At 33.1% G+C, this 22,959-nt stretch overlaps 1 protein-coding gene across 2 annotated transcripts in view; it reads left to right on the forward strand.

Annotated features, from left to right (window-relative positions):
- ERBB4 (erb-b2 receptor tyrosine kinase 4) overlaps positions 1-22,959 on the forward strand; it is a 1,187,482-nt gene that overhangs the window by 1,129,818 nt on the left and 34,705 nt on the right. For both annotated transcript variants that reach the window (XM_012446038.2, XM_012446041.2), the window contains exons 21-25: positions 2,731-2,886; positions 5,316-5,391; positions 9,283-9,429; positions 11,418-11,515; positions 12,846-13,016. In XM_012446038.2, the coding sequence (XP_012301461.1) occupies positions 2,731-2,886; positions 5,316-5,391; positions 9,283-9,429; positions 11,418-11,515; positions 12,846-13,016 (648 nt within the window). The remainder of the gene's footprint in view (positions 1-2,730; positions 2,887-5,315; positions 5,392-9,282; positions 9,430-11,417; positions 11,516-12,845; positions 13,017-22,959) is intronic.

The following is a 22,959-nucleotide window of genomic DNA, read 5'->3' on the forward strand; positions in this document are numbered from 1 at the left end:
TCTTCCTGTGTATATTTAAGAAATACAAAAATGATATTTTTATTAGAATATGTGTTTCAAGGGATCATTATCCACCTAAATTACAAAAGTCTAAAAACCAAATTGTTCTCTATACATTGTATTTCTTCATTGTTCAAACAAATACTAAGGATGATTATTTTATTTTATAAATATTCCTTGATGTATTCCTTCTGGCCTAGTTTAGTTGAACTAAACTAGGAGCAGTTTAGTAGGAGCAGATGAGTGTTGTAAGTGATGGAAGCAGAATTCTGGTGGGATCTTGAAAAACGGGGTCAAATTGCCCTCATTGGGGTGCAGTTGGTCTCAGCTAAAGAGAATGACTAACCCATGCCCAGTGTGGGAACTAAAGAAAAAAAAAATCTGAAAAATGGATGTAGCCCATGGACTGACAATTTGCAACATTTATTGTACACTCCCATCAACTTGCTTCTGTATTGTGGCAATAGCTCCTGCCTTCAGCTACACTGGTGTCCAATCCGTTCTCTGTACTGACACCAGAGTGGCGTTTCTAAGAGTTCAACAATAATCTCACTCTCCTTTTTAAAACAAATTCCACATCACCTAATTGTATACTGCATGAAATACAAAAGTCTTAAGTTCCTCACCATGACATATAAGGGACCCTTCTTGGACTCTGCCTCTTCTGTTTTCACTTTCACTGCTCAGCACTGTCCCACCCTCATACATTATGCTTTAGAGATACAGAATGGCATATCTTTGTCCAAGTACACCATGGTACTGCTGCCCCTGTGCTTGTTCTTTTTGCCTGCAGTTTTATCCTCACTCTGTCCAACTGCGAGACATCATTCAAGCCTTACTTAGGCCTCGGTAACGCTTTGAAGTCTCTCCTCCTAGTCACTTGCTAAGCTATACTACATAAGGGACTCGGAATACAGTTCTTAAATGCCTTGCATGTATCACATCAGTCCATTCAAGTCCTATCTTCCCACTTTGTTAATTAACTTCTGTTCTCCTTCAATGTACAGATCTTATCTCCTTTTTGTCTTCTCAGTGCCTTGCAAATAGCACATAATACATGTTAACCTGTTGCCAACATATATCCTATGTTCTGATATGAAGGTGATGAGAAAGAGAACAATTAATGTTTCATGAACATTTCTTCAAAGGATAGAATTATCTGGGGAGACATGAAAATACTTTATCTCCAAGGCAATGCATTTACTTATTTTTTTGATCCTTTAAGTCATATAAGGGCTGTATGTTCTCAGATGTACTTTATTCTAGGAATTTCTAATTTACTCAACCACAAAGCACTGTTAGGAGAGAGGGCAAAAGTCCCATAAATCTCAGTTGTAAGTTGATTTCAGAAAACACTAATACTCAGAGTGTCACCCAACTGTTGACTGATTAGACCATATTAGGCAGTATCTCCACTGGTTGTGTTTAATGTGCATTTATATGGAGTTTGGCTCATGATGCTGTTTGAGGTAATCTTCTCTTTACACTACACCAGGTATATGGTTCATAATTTTTTGACCTGTGTGATTTATGTGTCTGTTTTCCACAGCTTTTGTTTTGATATCAGAAACCATTAATCCTTCAAAGTCCTGCAGTTGTAATGTTAACTGCCAACAGCATTTATTTGCAATTGGCATGAGAGTATGCTTCAACCATTTTATAATAATTCAAATCTATTTTTAAATGACCTTTTTACAACTAAAATCATCAAATATAGAATTTCCCCTAACTCTTCAACAAAAATATATTCACTCTAATCTAGGCTTCAGGTTTATTTCCTTAGTTTTACATAAGCTCTTTTGTTAAACATAATGTTTAGCAACTCTTAGTTCACCTGCTGCTGAAGTACAATTAATAAAGTAATTACTACTATGGATCATTTTTTTATGAATTTGTATAGATATTAATAACTGTTATATATTGTTATATATTCATGTATTGTGAGGAGAGCAAGCTATGCCTCTTGCTGTTCAACAGTAGCAAATTTTATTTTTAATTTCCCTATATGTTTTATAAAGGCAAAATATTAAAGGCTAATTCAGTGTCACTACAAACTATGTAATTTCACTGTGGATTCTCATAATGACTACTGATACCATAGAAGTCTTCTTAAAAATTACAGGTTTTTAAGATTCCTAGAGTATATACTTCATTCTGTGCATAATTAATAAGTATAGTATAATTCTTAGTATAATATAATAGTATAAGGAGAATAGTATAATTATTCAGCCTCCATAGAATCGATGATGGCGATTTTGGCACCATCAAACTTCAAATGAAATATTTCTAAAAATTATGGATAGAGGTATTTGTTTGGATATGTAGGGGGGAAATGACATGAAGCAGGAGTTATTGAGAAGAAAATGATTGTGAATATGTGAGTCAATCCAAGTATATGTTAGCTTATCTACTACAACACCTGTACACCTCACTAATGAAAGTGTTTGCAAAAGGATATCAAGTTGCTTGGAAAATAATCATCTAACATTTAGCTCATGGGCAAGTAATTTGTTTGTCTCATAGGACTTTAGGGAGAAAAGATCAAAAGCTATTTGTGGTTTGCTCTCCCCCAAAATCAGGTTTTTCTCTAATTTTGAAAATATTCTAGAATTCTGGCTTCACTTAAAAAATTAGGCACTTCCAAATGAAGGCTAAGAGACTTCTTTTTTAGACAAAAGGAAAAACCTAGGCATTACAGACTATGTCATTAAGGAACTTGATGTTTTTCAGGGAATGATGTACCTGGAAGAAAGACGGCTTGTTCATCGGGATTTGGCAGCCCGCAATGTCTTAGTGAAATCTCCAAACCATGTGAAAATCACAGATTTTGGACTAGCCAGACTCTTAGAAGGAGATGAAAAAGAGTACAATGCTGATGGAGGAAAGGTGAGTATCTTTTTGAAAGCAATATTGCTTGAAAATACAGTATAATATCCTTTTCTCTCCTTATATTTTATACAAGAAACCAATAAGCCTGAGGCTTAGGAGATTATAAAACCTTAGTTCTACCATTTGCCTTTTCTTCTGCCCAGAGTATGTATATGTATGTGTATATCATATATACCATATGTTACCAACTTTCATTTCTCAAAAGTAGCTAAAATAAGGTGATGTGTGTCTGTACCCATGTGACCTTCATGTTAGGTCCAGTGATGGGAAGTGGGTGTATCCTTAGGGGTTCTAGAAATTAAACTTTAATGCATGGCTGTAGAAATTGTCCCATTGATCTAAAGCCCATAGCACTGACTCTTATAGAGAACATAGCTTCTCTCTCATAGAGAAAAACTCAGGTACTACAAAGAACCCTGAACAGAGCCACTGCCTTGTCTACCTTTCCTGACCCTCTAGTCTCAGCCCCTGCCTGACAATGGTGTTCCTGCCTGTTTCACCCAACATAAGGTCTCAATCCATGCCTTAGTCCCATATCTTAAATTTCCTTATTAACCCTCTCTTTAGCGTGCCTTTCTTGGACAATCTATTAGGACTAGACTTCATACAGAGAGCCCTCTAGCTTCACCTGACAAATCTAATATCAGGCAGACCAAATAAAATAAGCAAATGCAATTTTAGCTTATGGTGACCTTTAAGCTTATAGTAACAAAAAACCCAGTTATTTTCGTGTCATATAAATAAATATATTATATGCCTTATTTATCATGGGCCGTCAAATACATATTATAAATATTTTGCAATGATAGGTTTCCAAATCCTTGACTTCATCACAAGACAAAGTAACACAAAAATTTTTTAAACTACCTTCAGTGTTAAGGAATTATCTGGCTTTTCCTTGATTTTATTAGCCTGTTTGGCCTGTTTGCTGCTAAATTGCAGTAGTCTGAAACCACAGCTTTGAAATTCACTATAAGACTGCACAGACGTTGAAGTCTATAAATCACCTGACTTCACTTGTCTTGAGAACATAAGATTTGAGACGTAAGATTTGTCTAAAGCCAGATTCATTATAGCTTTAAATGCTTGGTAACCATTAAGTCTTTATCAAGCTACCTGTGATTTAAACTTACTTCTTTAACACAATGTCTGTAGTCCATAAAGTCTGCTAACTCCTTGCCCATAGGGAAATTACTTTCAATGTGTCTTCTGTTCCCTTTCACTGAATACCATGATTCTGTCATAGAGTTACCTTGGTGTCACCTTGGTGAGCAGCCAACCTCATGATTTCAAAGGCCTATTTAGTTTTAAGCTTTCAACTGCAAAGTAGAAGTGTTTATCTTTATTCCATAGAATCTAATTATATTCTCAGCTATATAATGCTGCCCTTCATAGTTGAAACTCATTCTGCTGACCCATCATCAGCAGGATATGTGGGTTGAGTTGTTTTTCTTGTAGTGATGATAGATTTGTGCTGATCCTCTCACATTCTTTTATATAGTTCCTATTTTGAAAATGGTACATATTTTCAATACTGGCTAATCAAGATGAGAGAGGTCATTTGAAGCTGGAAAGCAAAGCACGGCTAACTTTGGAATTCATGATTTTAGGCATTTTAGAGGCCAAATTATATGAGAGAAGAAGGGAAGGGGCAAGTATAGAAAGAGTCCATTGTACTGGTGGTCCAAAATATGTCTGAGGGTGAAAGGGATAACTGAAAATAAAACAAATCTCATTTTTAGAGAAAAAACTATAAACACATTTTTAGAAGCATGTGTAGTAGATATTTAGATTTGATATTGTCAATCATTTACCAGCAACTTAATTACTGAACATTAATCAAGAACTATAGAAAGTTATCCCTACTTAATTATTTTTACCTTTATTTGTTTATAAAGCTTTTTATTAAAACGTAAGTATGACCAGGCAGGGTGGCTCATGCCTGTAATCCCGGCATTGTAAGAGGTCAAAGCGGGCAGATCACTTGAGCTCAGGAGTTCTAGGCCAGCCTGGGCAACATGATGAAACCTCATTTCTAAAAAAAATGCAAATATTAGCCAGGCATGGTGGCACACACCTGTGGTTGCAGCTACTCAGAGGCTAAGGTGGGAGAATCATTTGAGCCTGGTAGGCAGAGATTGCAGTGAGCTGAGATTATGCTATCGCACTCCAGCCTGTGTGACAGAAGGAGACCCTGTCTCAAAAATAACTAAATAAATTAAAAAAATAAGTATAGTACATCTTTAGATTTTTTTGTGAGTTTTATAAATTAACATATATTTATAGTTATATAACTTACATAGTTATATCTACATACACACAATAAAAAAAATATGATTAAGACCAGCCCAGAGACTCACATTTAGGAAATACATATAGAAATGAATTTTTAATGTAATTATAAAACTTTTACTTCTTCTCTATAGATGCCAATTAAATGGATGGCTCTGGAGTGTATACATTACAGGAAATTCACCCATCAGAGTGACGTTTGGAGCTATGGTAAATAAATCACCTTTGTGAATTAAAGTTTATAAGGCAAAAATACATACGTTAAATTCATGTGAAATATCTTAAGCTAAATTATTTTGTTATGTTATAAATACCTATTTATAAGCCTGATTTTGTAAAGGAGTTAAGTTTGCTTTCTCATTGAAAAAATAACAACATATTCCATTTTACTTTAAGTTCTGAGATACACGGGCAGAACGTGCAGGTTTGTTACATAGGTATATATGTGCCATGGTGGTTTCCTATCAACATGTCACCTAGGTTTTAAGCCCCGCATGCATTAGGTATTTGTCCTAATGCTCTCCCTCCCCTTTCCCCCGACCCTCTGACAGGCCCTTGTGTGTGATATTCTCCTCCCTGTGTCCATGTGTACTCATTGAAGAACAACAAAATATTCTAAATAGCATTGCTATCTGCCTTTTCCTGTTATTTCTGATATACTAATATCTCTGCTAAGGTGTTTTCTATAAGCTTTGGTTTGGTAGGAACTTGCCTGATCATTTTGACAGAAAAAAAAATTCAGCCAATTTTAGTTTATGGACAATTTCATATAATTTCATGGTGTTAATTTTAAGCAACTTTTGAAAACATAACTCTGAATACAGTAAATATTCAAACAAAAACAAAACCAAGTTTTTGTGACTTTTTTTTGCATATGAGAATTTATGTTCTATAGTAGAAAACAAATTATTGTCATAACAAAGAAAAATTACTGACAGCAGTGAGAGCAGTGAACATGGTAAAGAGAAGACTTCTAATTGCAACATTAATTTTAATTTACAAACTACTTGTGGAGTAACAGAAATGTTACAAAGTGAATAATATGAACTGGAAAAGAGTGATATTTATAATTAGAACATTTATTTTATTGAGTTTAAATTAATTGTTAAGATGAGCTATTTAGCATCTGTCTGGCTACTTACAATTTAAGTCCATTATTATCAAGGAGTCAATATGTTTCCAAGTTTAAATAGATCATATAAAATTAGTATTGCTTACAAATAAAAAAGCATCATGCTCACTTAAATAAAAGGGGTGGTGGTGAGATTTAAAGGTATGGTACAATTTATTTTACTCAAACGTTTCATCTTTTTTTGCATTGTTGGAAAAAAAGATATAAAACATTCAATCACTTAAGAACTTATACCTCTTCTCTAGAAAAGAAGTAATTATCTTTAAAAAAGTATTTATTTCAATGAAGTGGGTTATTCACACATACGTATGCCATACTTGAAAACTTCATGTGTTTATTTTACTCAGCTTAGAAAGTGTTGTGTGTCTGAGATACAGAAAAATGTAGTGGAAATGCTTGACAAAACTTACTTGCTAAACTATTGTAAGAAGTGAATAGAAAAAGACATCTATTACATATATTCTATGATAGATTTATATATTATATGGTATGGATTAGCATCTATATTAGCATTTATATGTTACATGATATAGATAGCTTTGTAGAATATATATTGTCAGATTTGTATATCTTATATATCATATATTTTATGTATGTATATACTTTTTTCTTTTTCTTCTTTTTCTACTTACAATTCCCTGAATCAAATGTGGCAATCTCCTGAAGGCAAATTTAAATTAGCTCAAAGTATATATAACGTTAGCAGAACAGTCATATTTTTAATAGTAAAATTTGTCTTTTGGAGAAAATCTTGTTACTCAGGCTATAACATTTTTCTTCATGTTGAGTTGCAAAAATCCCAGGAACTGTTCAGAAAAATAAATAAATAGATACTCTGTTTTGAAACACAGCCCAGGTCATTTTATGAATATGAACCCATATTCATAAAACATTTTAAAAATTTTGTGATATAGCATAGTTGATTGCAGAAGGCATAAAAGGCCGAGAAAGTTGCCTAATCTTGTTTACAGTGCACCTTTACGGAAAATTACTACTCAGTGCATTTTTATTTTTACAAAAATAAGCATCGACTGTGATATACATCTTAAGATAATGGAATTGCAAGTAAAATTTGAGAATGTTTTGACTTAGCTTTCCTAATATTGTTCTTTCACATGAAACCATACTTGTTTAACCCTATCATCACCTTTACGAAGATATACTTGGATTATTATCAGCAGAAGTAGAGTTTTTATATTTTGGCTTTTGTTTTTGTATATATATGTTTCTGTTTATTTTCTATTACTCTGATTTATAGTTGCTTTGTATCTCGCTTATATTGGGAGTTCTGATAGAGATGTGAGAGTACCCGCTCTATCTTTTATAATTGCCTACCTAAGTTAATAACATGTTCTCCTCAAATATATATTCTAGGCCAGGCATGGTGTCTCGTGCTTGTAATCCTAGCATTTAGGGAGGCTGAGGTGGACAGATGGCTGGAACCCAGGAGTTTTAGATCAGCCTGGGTAACATGGTGAAACCCTGTATCTACTAAAAATACAAAAATCATCCAGGCATGGTGGATCTTGCCTATAGTCCCAGCTACTAGGGAGGCTGAGGTGAAAAGGTCACCTGAGCCTGGGGAGGCCGAGGCTGCAGTTAGCTATTATCATGCCACTTTACTCCAGCCCAGGTGACAGATTGAGACCCTGTCTAAAAAAAAAAAAAAATATATATATATATATATATATATGTGTGTGTATATATATATTCTAAAATATATATATATATATTCTATAAGTATGACTAACTAGAGATGAACAGTCACCCACTTAACCTGTTGCAGCCTGCCTCATAGAAAGTTTTTATCACAGGTTTTAGGAGCTACTCCTTAATATACAAAATTAAAAATTTAATAACAATCAGTCAAATTGTCACTAGGTTCATATTAACAATATATCTAAAATCCTAAGATATAAATATTAACCAAAACAATCAGGTCATAGTTAATATTCTATTATCAAGAAATAAACTAAAAAAGACTTCAGCCTGAGTAAATAATTCATTACAGATGGCAGTAGGAAAGAAAACATAGCTCTAATTAATGGATTTTATATTAAAAGATGACTGTGTAGATACATCAATCAGAATTCACTTTGTAATATTGGTTGTGCCCAGCTAGCTATTTCTGAACTTAAAAGTCTTTATCCTTAAGAAAAATATTATTTTAGGTTATATGATCATTATATCATAAAAAAGATATTTAGTGTATGTATTATTGCTAAAATCAGAACCATCATTATCAAAACTGGCTGTTTGCATGTTAACATTTAGGATATTTGCTTTTTCAGAGAAAATCAATGTCTAGTGATTCTAGAAAGTCATTTTATTATCTAAAGAATAAACTTTTTATCCCCTTCAATTTTGTTGATGCCTACTTCACATGTACTATATATTATTACATATGGAACATTGCTCACTCAGGCTCTCATATATGCTAAAGAAATATCTGTTTTATTCAACTGTTTTCTTTGTGTGAGTTAGTCAATTCTTTTTCATAACATACCATAATTATTCTGGAAAGCTTCTATAGCAAAGATGCTAATCTCAAAATTAGTCAATATCTTATTTTACCTGCAATTATATTTATTGGTACTGAATACATATCTAGATATAGTAGATGAATCATTTTATGGATTGTTACATGGTACAGTGAAATACAACTTGGATCAGCAAACATTAATATTACCTATAGTTAGAAATGGGGAACAGATTCTATATGGTGACACCCACTGTAAATTGTTTCTTCTAGGCATTTCAGAAAATTGACTTCTCCCACAAAGATTTAGACATTGGGGTTCTCATAATGGATACAGGAATTGGTGGAGTTTTTTTGTAAAAACAACCAAAAAACAAAAAAATCTGTCTTTTGGTTAATCTATAAGGAACATTCTTATCACTGGTATATTGCTGGTTTGTTTAAAATATGTTGTTAATGTGCTTACATAAGAATCTTTTCTCCAACATAGGAGTTACTATATGGGAACTGATGACCTTTGGAGGAAAACCCTATGATGGAATTCCAACTCGAGAAATCCCTGATTTATTAGAGAAAGGAGAACGTTTGCCTCAACCTCCCATCTGCACTATTGACGTTTACATGGTCATGGTCAAATGTAAGATTGCAAAATAATGTTAACATCACCATCATCATTCTTAGTACAGTAATAGCACAGACTATTCAATCTGTGTAATGTTTCTCTGTATTGAAAAATACAACCGTTCAAAAACAATTATGAAGGGAACGTGTAAACTCCTGTTTGTTGTGACTATTATTAATATAAAGTAATATTCTTCCATGCTATAGTCAAAATTATGAGTCTTTTACTCTCATAATCTCCATGACAGTCAAATTGCCTGTCGTAAAGAGATGTAATTAGATACAGTAATGTTATTACTAACATGAGTGTTAGTAATAACATTAGTGATCTTTATGGGAAAATATCAGGCTACATGAATGATCTAAACATAAAGGAAAAAAGCTTGAAGCTGATAGTTTTAAAAATTAATTTAATAGAAACAGGTCTACCAGTTTTAGTCAAGAGCAGATTAGCAGGACAAACTGGGAAGAAATGAATCTACAGTGAGCTAAAAAAATTTATAAATGTTTACTTTTATCAGTTTGATTATTTGTTTACATCAAACTGTTTTCTTTTTTCTTCCCATGCCCCAGACACATATGCATTATAAATGTATTTTTGAAGCTCAGATCCTTAATTTAAATAGAATTGTGGAAGTCTCTGGAGTTTCTGGCTTAATTTAAGTGAGATTAACATGCGACAATCTCTCTTGTATAATCTAAGGTTTTCCCCTTCTGATTTACATGGGGTTAGCAAAGAAACAAACTGGTGAAGGTGAATAAGCATCTTATTAATAAGAGACTTTGGACCCAGGTCTACTCAGATTTATATTCATGACATGTGTGATACATTCTGACAGTGAGGGAGGAAATAAAAAATGTTCTTTGCAGTTCAGGTCAGCATGCCCTTTTCACTAAGCATAGTTCTATTTACTCAATATTTAGTTGGAGAGAAACCGATACCTCAACTGTGTTTAACCTTTTTTGGCTTCAATAGTTTCAGAAACACCTATTTTCTCATTAGTATCTTGGCATTACCAAGCATTTTTATAAATGAACGCATATAGAATACAGAGCATTTGAGGTTTGTTTGGAGAGAAAAAAAGCAGATCACATTAATGATACATAAAATGACATCCAAAGAATTTCCAGAATAGAAATAAAAACCAAACTCCCAGAAAAGGAAGGAACAAGCTTTACAGCCTTATTCTCTCAAATACTGTTTGGTAGACATCTGTGGAAGAAAGTTTAAAAACATGCATGCCTTATATAATTTAATCCTATAACTAGCATAGGAAATGATTTAAATTCATCAGAATTTAGCTCTGATGAAATTATGTAAAACCAAGGAAATACTTTGCCTAATAGAGAGTTTTACCTTTCTTTGGGGGGTTTTAATACCTAAGAAGAGGATCATTTGGCAGGAAAATCGAGGAAAGCTTTGTACTTTTATTCTTGTCATCTCATTAGCTTAACAGAGACTGTAGAGATAAGGTCTACTTTATCTAGACTCCTAGCTAAATACTAATACATACCTTGAAAATTGCTGATAGTATTTTTATGCTAGACAAGCTAGTACTAAGATAAGCTAATATCTATTGCTGAACAGGCATTACTGTAAGTCACTTTGCATTAGAGTTTTTTCCTCCCCCCACACCAGGACAAATGTAGCACAAGAAAGTTGCTTTTAATTCCTTTTTTCTCCTTTGTGCTAGTGTAAGCATTGTAACCAAATCTTTTCTCCCATGTCACTCCTAATACAAAATGATAACTTATATTGTAGTCACCTCATCTATACACATCAGAGGAAAACAGTTATCTTTTGTTTTACAGTATATTACATTTAGTTAGGAATATCAACAAAGAAACTGATAAAGCCTTACTGAATTGTTTCTTTTACTAGCTTTATTTTTCAGATTATGATTAAAACAACATTTTTCAAACTTTTGCTCATATTTGCACAAAATGTATATCTCAACTTCTAATTATGGATATAGTGACATTTTTCACTGTGTAAATTTCCAGGTTGGATGATTGATGCTGACAGTAGACCTAAATTTAAGGAACTGGCTGCCGAGTTTTCAAGGATGGCTCGAGACCCTCAAAGATACCTAGTTATTCAGGTTAGTACATTTGACTTATGCCTTTAAGACTAGGCCGATGGCAAACTCACTGCAAAATATGAATAATATCAGGACTTTGGAACTGTGGAAATGGCCACTAACATACGGATTAATTAAGCAGATTATGAAGCGAAATGACTTATGAAAAAGAGTTTTACTTCATGTCAGATCCACCTTTTAGCACCTTCCCTTAGTATTCAAGTGACTCTGATATTGAACAGATAATTATGATTATACATATACACAAAATGGTCTAAATCCTGAGACACTGATTTTAGACTTTGATTTTATTAAGTGTAAGTCATGTTCATTAGCATAATTTTCATTTTTCAGAACAAAAGACAGATTTGTTTTAATGTTGCCCATGCTTGAAGTCAATGAATCAAAAGATTCAGTATATTAATATTTAATTTCCTCAAAAATATTTTAAAATGTTTTGTTTTATTTGGAGAGATATGCAGTATCCAAGCAACAACTCAATCCAAATGAATTGATGCACATCCACCATCCAAAGGAATATTTTATATTTAACACTAGAAAAACAGACAGGACAATTTAAAAATAATATGGTTCTCTGACTATTTTCACCTAAACTATAAACAAATGAGCTCTGGACTAGAGAGAATTATGTTTCCTCAGTAAAACAAGGTAGCCTTTATTTTCATATCAATAGTCTGACATAAAGATAAAAGCTAGGTTTTAGAAGATACTTATTTCCATTTATTTTTCCCCAAAATTAGTTTTCATAAACTGAAATTGTTATAGGAAAAATAGTTAAGAAATAGATGAAGTGAGAAAGAGCATAACAAAGGTTTTGGTATCTGCCTCATACACCTTTATTTGACACTTGCACTGTGAGTTTTGAATGCCACTACTTTGATAATGTAGCCAGTAGGCTATAGAATAAAGTATAGACCCTATAGTCCTAATAATCCTACAGCATCAAACCAACCAAATAAAATAAAGGTTGATAAGTTAATCGCCTTTTATTGTTTAAAGTTGCAACCCACACATGATCTGGGCAATGAACAATTATTTTCAGACCTGAAATTGACTTTACCTCCCTAAAAACAACTTTTGAATTTTGCTTTATTATTGTTTAATGGTATTTATCATATTATTCTATTATAAAATTTGTTGATCTGACCCTGTCATATCTAAGCATGTTATAGGTTTCTTAATGGCTGGTATTGTGCTAAAGACTTGTTTTTTTAAAATGTGTATATGAATTTTTCAATGATTTGTTTTGATATTACATAAATTGCAGAGACCACATATTTAAGAGAAAAAAAGAAAAAGTCATATTTGTGTCTGATGGGTAATCTTTTAGGGTGATGATCGTATGAAGCTTCCCAGTCCAAATGACAGCAAGTTCTTTCAGAATCTCTTGGATGAAGAAGATTTGGAAGATATGATGGATGCTGAGGAGTACTTGGTCCCTCAGGCTTTCAACATCCCACCTCCCATTTATACTTCCAGAGCAAGAATTGACTCAAATAGGGTAAGAAGGAAGTATATACACATATTATATTACTTCTGATATATAAAATCATGTAAATAGATTATAAGCACTAACATTTCAAAATAATTATATAGCTCAAATCAGTGTGATGCCTAGATTAAAAATATACGATACCTACAAAAGATGTGCCAATCTTCCTATACATAATTTTGGAAGACAAGCTTGGACAATGCAACATGTACATTGAAATACCTTTAAGATTACAGAAGAAAAACATTTTCCTCATCTTAATTTAAAAACAAATCTTAACTTTAAAAAACAATTCCAACTAATAAAACCATATGTGTATATAAATAAATGAAAATTCCTATCAAGTAGGCTTTCTACTTTTCTTTCTTAAGAATACAAGTATAAATCTCTTTCTGTCAAGTTGAAGTAGAAACACAGAAAACCATGCAGTCCTTTGAACTTAATCATATCGAAAAGGCTGCTGAATCATTTCTAAAAAGTAGATTTAAGTTTTGAAAGAGGCTTCTGTAAAGAATTTATATTTCATTTTAAATGTGAAACCTACTCTATGTGAATTCCATTGTTTCTTTGAAGGCTGTCAAATCCATGCATTTTTTACTTTTATAAATTCATTCATCATTCATTCAACATATATTGAGTACCACTGTGTGTGAAGCTTTAGTATACATTTAAGACTCAAAGAATTTTGATACAACTCTGCTTTCAAGAAGTGTCCACCTTAATGAAAAAAATTTTTCAGATATAGGGACAGCGTAAGTGCTGTAATCCAGTATTCACTGACCATTACAGAGCATGAATAAGTAAATCGTGTCTGTAATCAGTTTCTTTCATTGATAAGATATAAACATGATGCTTAACTTTTTCTAGAAGATAATTCTTTTGTCTCCTTTATGTAAGAACATTATCACAGCTAGTAGAACAAACCGCATCCAATTTCTCTTGACCATAGCCATAAAAACATTTTCAACTTACTGCTCACTATCTAAAATAATTTGCTTTATTTCATATTGACAGTAATAAGTAATATTCCCCTGGTATTTACTATTCAACACATATATGTTAACCTCCTTAATCCTTAAACTTCCTGAGGTTCTATTATTATTATCATCCTCTTCTTTCAGATGAAGAAACTTGCCACAGAGTAGTCAAGTGAAATGACCGCTGTCACACAGCTAGTCAGTGGAAGACAGGAATAATGTAAGCTAGAGATCTGCTTACTACACTGTAGTTTTGCTTCAGAGTTACTGAAGCATGTTATTTCCATGATGTGATTAGAGTCTGGGACTTGTCTTGTTTGGGAAATTCCCAGGTGGTTTTCTTATAAAATGCATCTCAAACCTGCCTTACACCTTTTACCCATCTACCTCCACTTAGAAGATCTGATATGGAAAGAGACAAAGATGGAGACCTCAATTAATTTTTCTTTTCTATTAAAAAAATTATTGTAGCCCAAAATGAAAATTTTATCACATGCCTAATGGAGGAGAGTAGATAACTAAAAGTTTTTAAAATAAGATCAATGGATAGGTAATGAATAACCAGTCTTTTATTCTTCAGAGGGAAGAAAGCTTTTAAGGTATGTAAAGGAGGCACTTTGTCTTCCCTTCTGTACACTATGCAAAATTACCAAATTATATCCCCTCGTATTTATAATTTTAAGTGGCAAATTCCTTACTTTTGGTTACAACAGTGAAATTTCAAAAAAAATAGTTTATTGAAATGCTATAAATCTTTTTATAAGACTTCTTACATTATTTCAACTTTTTGTTCATGTTAATTTATAATTTTCAATTCAAGAAATTCTTAATAAAGATTTGAGCTAACTCGATGGAATTATTGAGACAAAGTAGAAATCACAGGAGGACTTACTTATATGACCTTTAGTCATCATTACTTATTCGACATTATTAAACAAAGTTACCTGTAGATTTCATTTTTTCAGTCCTTGGAAAAGAAATTGTGTTTAAATATCATTTTATGTTCAGGCATTTAAAAAGCTTTGTCATGCATATTGTCCTAATTTTTTCCAGTCTGGCTTTATATAACTAACTTTCACGGAAATTTCTAATATGTGCAAATGTCACATTCCTTTCTTTCTAACATGGCTAAATTAAAAAATAAATTACTTTCATTTTAAGTTTTGTGGCTAAATTATGTGCTAATGAAATATCTTAAAAGTGAATTTTGATCTAATGTTTCTTGAGCATAAGTGATGGACTTTGAAACCAAATAATAATAATGCATTTTGAAAACAGACTCCACTGTGACTAATGGAGAAACTTTGGATAATGTTCTAAATATCTCTATGACTTTGTTTCCTCATTTTCTAAATGCAATAGTGTCTATCTTATATGAGTAATAAGCAATTAACTTTTAAAAAATTGAAAAGTATTTATAAGGCCAGGTAAAGAAATACATATTACCCTACTTTTAGAGTCACCATTTTCATTTTTACCTTTTTCCTTGTCAATATATCATAAATAATAACACTTTCTTATAAGGTGTTCTACCCACTATGAAAAGCTTGTTAATGCAGTTACTGCTTGGCCAGCAAATTATTTCTGCTGATATGTTCTAATATCAAAGACAGAAGTAATTTTTATAGTGCTTTTGATTTTGTAAAATTCCACATACATTTTGATAAATTACAACTTGAAAACAATGAATCAATTCAAAATACAATGTTTGTTTATATTTGTCCAGAAAGTTGATGGATACAAATTTAAGTCATGTTAGAAAACACTTATCTAATATACAGCTGCTGTTACTATTGTTAGATATAATTTTAATATTATCTTAATTTTTTTGTTTTTTTTTTGAGACAGGATCTCACTCTGTCACCAAGGCTAGAGTGCAGTAGCACGATCTTGGCTCACTTCAACCTCCACATGCCGGGCTCAAGAGATCCTCACATCTCTGCCTCCACAGTAGCTGGGACCACAGGTGTGCACCACACTGCCCAGCTACATTTTTATATTTTTTTACAGAGATGGGGTTTCCCTATGTTGCCAGGGTTGCTCTTTGAATTCCAGAACTCAAATGATCTGCCTACCTTGGCTTCCCAAAGTGCTGTGATTGCAAGTATGAGCCTCCATGCCTGGCCTCAAATCTTTTTTAAACAATCACACACCAAAAGCATTTACTATAGCTTGATGTAAAAACAGGAGAAAATGAAAAGCCATTTAACTTCTGCAAATAGTGCTCTATATCTGTAAAATGGTGATTTAAAAAATTTCTCAAAGAATATGAAGATGAGCTTTTTAGTGTATGCAAGCATGTTACTCATTGATGGACCTAGAATAGATGCTCCAATAGTGTGAAAATAAATTAATTTTAACCAAACGAAAAAAGCAAAGAGTATTTATTCAGAGACTGCTATAGCAAGAAAGTCAGCTCCGTCACTTGCATTTTGGCAGAGACTTAAGGCCAGCAAAGAAGTGGGAAAGCTGTACAGAAAAAAATTTTAAAGGGAAGGCTTCACATATGCCCTCATTAGAGACTGTTGGCCTGGGGAAGCTGTGGGCAGAATAACTGGAAGTCATTGGTTAGAGGTGCATGTTTGACCTTTTTCTGTTGGTCTAAAGTTGGAAGCAAGGACGAAAATTGGGAAAGCTGCCAGTTATTAATCAATTCTGGTCATTTGGAGCCGATTGTTATACAAGTAATTGTTTAGCTTCCTGGGTTGTTACTAGAGATTACAATCTGACTTCTTGCAAATCTGATTTACAAAAGGCTGGTTTACTGGGCTGTTTATTGTAGATAAGGAGGTTTGTTTCTATTTTTATGTATGGTCAGGCCATTGTCCCTTTATATATACAGTCTACTGGATTTAGTTTCCATTGGTGCCTTCTTTTCTCTAGATATATTTATTTAAACACATTCTACCTAATATTTTCAATTAAATGTTCAGCATAACTTTTAAAAATTCTCCATAGGTTTTTGTTGTTGTTGTTACAATGGCTAAATTTGGTCTTTTGAGTTACCTAGAGTTATATTTGTTTAGTATAACAAATTGTATATAAAATGAAATAGCAATGAATAAAAATAGTGAATAAACTGATGTGGCTGAAGATATTTTAGTTTTAATGGTATTAGAAAATTTAATGTAAAACCTTCCATGTATTTTTATAAAGAAAGACATAGTTTCAATTGCAAGCACATTCACTCCTTGAAATAGTTTTAAGATTAAGTGCTCCACCTCTGTCAAAACATATCAGCTAACTCTTAATTATCTCAGCCAGTGGAAGACAGAGGAATTATAGCTACTCCACATTAGTGAAGTGGGCAACCCACAATGGATTTATCATCACAATCTAAACTTTTTTTCACTTTTTTCCTATCATCTGCTAAGAAGTAACCCTATTAAATAGATTAGCATTTTCCTCCTCTTAACTTTCTCCCAGAATAGATATATAAGTAAATTGAAAAATAGACAAAATATAAGCAGAAGTGAAGAATGAAGAAAAATAAAGAAGTTTGATATCTCAAAAATTTGATCAGTTTCTAAATCATTGAATGTCGAATATCTTGACTGCTAAAAAATATGTGATTCTGTATATTTTATACCATATCACTGTGCCCTCAGATTAGATTTCATAACTTCAATATAGATATTTTTATAAGGTTACCACACACACTGTAATTAACCATGAGACTTTTATAAATTTAGCCCCAACTCCTGCATAAAAGAAATATGAGCAAATCTTTGGTCTCTCCTATAAGATTTGTTATTTTTTGTTGTATGTTTCCTTATGATGAATAAACTAGAAGTTCAAGCAAAATGATAATGCAGATACAATGTCATGCTCAATAATGACATTTGAAAATGTGACTTTCAATGGGGTTTGTCTTAACATTTTAATAAATCAAAACCATGTCTCTTTATGAAATAAAAGTATCAGCTAAAACTTACTGAATGCTCACTATAATCCCAGTACAATGCTAAGTGATTTAAATTAACTATGTCACTTTTATTTCACAAAGTCCTAGGTGGTAGTTACGAATGCCAGTCCAATTTTAAGAGTTAAAAAAAAAATCGAGCAATGGCAAGTTTAGATAACTTACAAATGATAAGAAAAAGAGCTAAAAATCTAGTCTGGATTTCACTTGTCCCACACAAAGACCATATTTCTAAGGTAACAGAAGGGATGGAGGAGGGAGAGTTCTCATTTCAAGTTCCTATTAAATATCTTGCTACTGATGGAAACTAACACTTTTCATTCACTTTCATAATCTGGATAAAAAACAAACTCAATTGAAAGAAATCTCACATTCTGGAACCAATTTGATGATGCTTTAATCTCATTTATGTTTTAAAATTACCTTACCACCCAATGACTTCTCAAAATAATGATTATATCCCATGCATTTACAATGTATTTTTTTCTAAGAAATATTTCATTAGAAAATGATCAAAAGCATTTTGGCTTACCTCTGAAAGAAGTAGGAGGTAGACAAAGACCTAGGCAGATAAGGAAGGGTTCCCAGAGAATCTCCAACTAACCCCCACAAATGTTTACACCAGATGTTGTGTGCAGATCAGGGAGCCTGCATAAGGGGGCATGCCCACAGTAGACTGGTGGCCCACATGCACAGGAGTATGGGGTGGAGCCACCAGGAATTTGCCCTTATGCAGGAGAGGACCCTGGCCTCTTCACCTCCTGTGTGTTGGCCCTAGTATTCAATTTGGGGGGTGGAAACCTGCTTGCAGGAACCCCTTTTTGCTGAGAGCTTTCTTTTTCTCTTAAATTCTACCCTCCTCACCCTTCAGTGTGTCCACATGCCTAATTCTTCCTGGTCGTCAACCAAGAACCCAGGTTAGCTGAGCTAAGGAGTAAAAAATCCTACATCCACCTCTCTGCATCTTTTTTTCCTTCTGTGATTGAACATAGATGAGAAAACCCTATGGATACAATTTAAGGAAGTATCTCATAGCTAAATGATATAGTGAGAGAATTTTGTGATGTGACAAGGTTACTGTGGTTGCAATTTACCAGGGATCAACATCAATTCTAACAATGGCTGCTACTTGATAATAAATAATTGTAGTCTCAGGAAATTGGCTTGACAAGATGGTATCTTTGACATGATGCTTGAGGTATTCTGCTTATTTGTTTGTTTTGGCTGTTTTTTTTAGTATCAATGTGTTTATCTTTCTTTTCTAAGACAGGGCTCCCTCTGTCACAGGCTAGACAGGCTAGAGTGCAGTGGCACAATCATGGTTCACTGTAGTCTAGAACTCCTGGGCTCAAGTGATCCTTCTGCCTCAGCCTTCTGAATAGCTAAGACTACAGTTGTGTGCTGTTATGCCAGGTTAATCAATTAATTTTTTTTTTTTTTTTTGGAAAGACATGGTCTCACTTTGTTGCCCAAGCTGGTTTCAACTCCTGGCCTCAAGCAATCCTCCCTTCTTAGCCTCCCAAAGCACTAGGATTACAAGCATGAGCCACTGAACTGGGCTTAAGTAGGAATCTTTTAAATTGCTCAATTTCTTATAATTCAAGAGTAAATGAATACATACACAATGTTTATTATAGGCTAGCTACTGTGTTGAGCAATGAGAGTACAGAGTTGGAAGACAGATCCTACCACCGAAGAGTTAATATTCTAGTTGAGGAGATATTATTCTGAGAGAGACATGCCAGGAATGATAGGAAAAAGACAAAACTAAATCAGTTTAAGAGGTTATAGAAAGCCATTTTAGCTGTATCTTTGTTGAGGCTGATGTTCTAGCTTGGAAGAGAAATAGTTTTAGTGGTGCAGATCTGAAATGGATCAGAAGAAAGACAAAAGCAAGTAAAGGTGAAGAAATGTGTTTTTAAGTTACTTTTTAATTTCTACTTTTTGTAATATTTCTATATTGTACCTGCTTGAGAACTTTTATCAGAAGAGGTGAGATGAACTTTCTTCCAATTTTCTTTTAATTCTATCAATGTTATGATGGCCTTCCTGAAAAACAGCTCTCAAATTCTTGTCTTCTATTTTTGTTGTCATGAATCTATTTCAGGCCCTTATCACTTCACAGAAGTTACTGTAATATTACCCTAATCAATATCTAATATTTTTTGGAAAGTAGGCCTAATTTCTAAATATGGTATTTACATTGTACCAAATGAAATATAATATTAATATTTCCAGTGCTCGATCATTTCTTGGCACCAGTTTTTATTTTTTGGTCCTCATCTATTTACAGTATAGCTTTCTATTTCCATCAAGGGAATAAACTTGAATGATGCCTGTTTTAGTAGGTCTCTCTTCAAATGATATATAATCCTATTGTCACTAACAGTTGAAGGATTTTTGAACATTTAACCAAGGAAATGTGCTGGTCATTCCAGTTGACCAGTCATTGAAATTTATTTTCCACTCTTCTCTAACTCACACACACAAAACTGCCCAGAGCTGCAAGCATTATCTCAACACCGATGTCTTTCAAAATATAGATCATGTTGATGCTTTCTGTTTGACTTTAGAGGTATGGATGGCGAATTTGCATATTTTAAGAAAGAGCTTCTCTCCTTATGTTTCATAGATTTGACTGTTGTTTTTAAATAAGAACACAATGTCAAATTGCATTCATTTGTTCTTCCAAGCTCTAGGAAATTACAGGGATATCAAAAATGGTTCTGACCTCTCTGATTTTCCACTAATTTGAGAAACCTTTCAAATAGTTAATTTATAAATAGCAAATATCAAGGGACCTTTTTGTGCAATTTCCTCTCCACCAATGACTTTCTTAAATTTGGATATATTAGGTTAGTTATGCTATTCGTTGTAAGATTTACTTGTATTTTAAAATGTATTCTTTTGTCTTTTACAAATTTATTGTTCTTTATCCCTGATTTCCTAAAAATTTTCATAGGATTGAGTTATTATATCTTATTAAACATAATGTTAAGCCTTCTATAGTACCAGCTCTGGATTCTAAATTCTTCATTTAGCCCTATCTTTAGGAATTACAAACAAAATTGAACTATTTCCTCAATTTCTTTAGTAATAAAGAGGCAAGTTTTAGAGTTATTTATCAAATTGTATCTATAAGTCTCATACAAATCACTTTTAATAGATTTGAACTTTGTAAAACACCTCCTTGTTATAGTACAGTATGAATTTCTCTGTAGTCATTGCTTTATTCTTTAGGGAATTTGCTTTTTCTGTTGTTAAATAATTGCTTGTGTTCCTTTTGACATTTTCTCTTGTAATAAATGTTAATCTTATTCCTTTTCTCTTCAATATTTAAACAGTCTATTCTTTCATGTGTGTAAAACTAAATACCATTGGTATTATAAACTTATAAATGCATGTTTACACATGTGAGAGAGGTGAAATATTTCTCATAACATGATAAATCACAATGATTTTACTCCTCAACCAAACTAAAGCAGCAGCCATACATTTAGAACTGACCTCAAAGCTGGGGAAGGAGAAGTGATTGGCAGTGTGTATATATACATATACTTTTAAAACAAATACATTATTTATTGTGTATAAAGTTCCACATTCCCATTTACACACAAAAAAACAGGCTCTCCTTACAATATGGACAACATAATTTAACATCCCTCCTTTGGCACTTGCTTTTCCTTCTTTTTCCCGAGCATGTGTGTCCCCTTCTCTGGACATTTGTTTCCACTAGATTTTCTCTGAATAGAAATACAACCAGTGTGGTTTGTCCTTGGCCCTAGCAAACACAGATGATTTCCCAGTGAATTGATTTGCTCCACTGAGATGCACTGTTATGAGGTGGAGGCATCAGTAACTGTGTACTCACGGAGTTTCAGAGTTGCAAGGGACCTTAATGACCTAGTATAAAGCCTCTCATCCTATATGTGTTTACTGATCAACTGGAAAATATAAAACCTGTAGCCCAGTGTCCTTGTGCTTCTAAGGGATATGTGAGAAGCCATGCTTCAGTTTCTCAAGTGTAAGTCTAGTATTCAGTCCTCTATTGCTCTATTGGTTTCTCCCACCCCCGGTAAAAACTATGAAAATCTTGATTTTTGACTTCAAGTGTAGTGAGATTTAGTATCAATTGTTTTAAAAGGATCTTACTGAGAGCACATTGAGAAGCCAGAGCCCCTGCTCCATTTATGCCTCTGTGAGACTCCCCGTAATCAAGAGTTAATGATTAGGAGGAACAAATGGAATTGATAAAGCCAAAAATCAGAGCAAAAAAGCAGGGAGAACAATGCCTGTATTGGGACTTAGTCATTACCTGCTTGAAGATAAAATGATCCTTACAAGTTAAACAAATGTTTCAAAAATCACAAACACAAAGCTAAATATAGCTACCATTTATTGATCACATATGCATGTGTTAAGCTCTGCTCAGAGCTTTTTTACATTTATTACCCTTAACCTTCATAAACAAGGGTAAATGAAAAGCATTACTACTGCCATTTTACAAAGGCAGAAAATGACGCAGAGAGGCAAAATAGTTTTTGCTGAGGCTTCCAGTTTACACGGTAAAAAGTAAGGTTTTTTTTTAAACTGATCTATGATTTTAACTTTCACCCCTCATCTGCCTTAACAAACTAAAAAGGAATATTATCCTCAATAGTTATTAAACAAAATATAAGCCTAATAATTATTCAAATGAAGTTTATTAAAAGATAGAAGAGATGGTACAGACTTCTAGTTTGTTTTTTAAATATTGGAAACAAATTTTAGGAAGTTTTTGTTTTACTCTAGCCTACAAAGCACTATCTTAAAAAATATCCTCACCTCTTCACATCCTCAAACACTAAATTCTTGGCCTATCAAATAACTTGGTAACTTGGTCAAGAGCTTGGCAAATACCAAATGAGTGTCAGGTCTTCTGGCTCCAGATAGAATGACTTATCTGTTAAATAAGGATTCACCTGAAAGAACTTCTTGTGCTTATTGTATGTAGCTTCTTATCAGCACTAGACTTGGCTGCTGCCAAACGTGTTTCTACAACACTAAGACAATG

This window comes from Aotus nancymaae, unplaced genomic scaffold, assembly GCF_030222135.1.
Source record: "Aotus nancymaae isolate 86718 unplaced genomic scaffold, 86718_ANA_hifiasm-v0.15.2.pri h1tg000008l, whole genome shotgun sequence".
Classification (NCBI taxonomy): Eukaryota; Metazoa; Chordata; class Mammalia; order Primates; family Aotidae; genus Aotus; species Aotus nancymaae.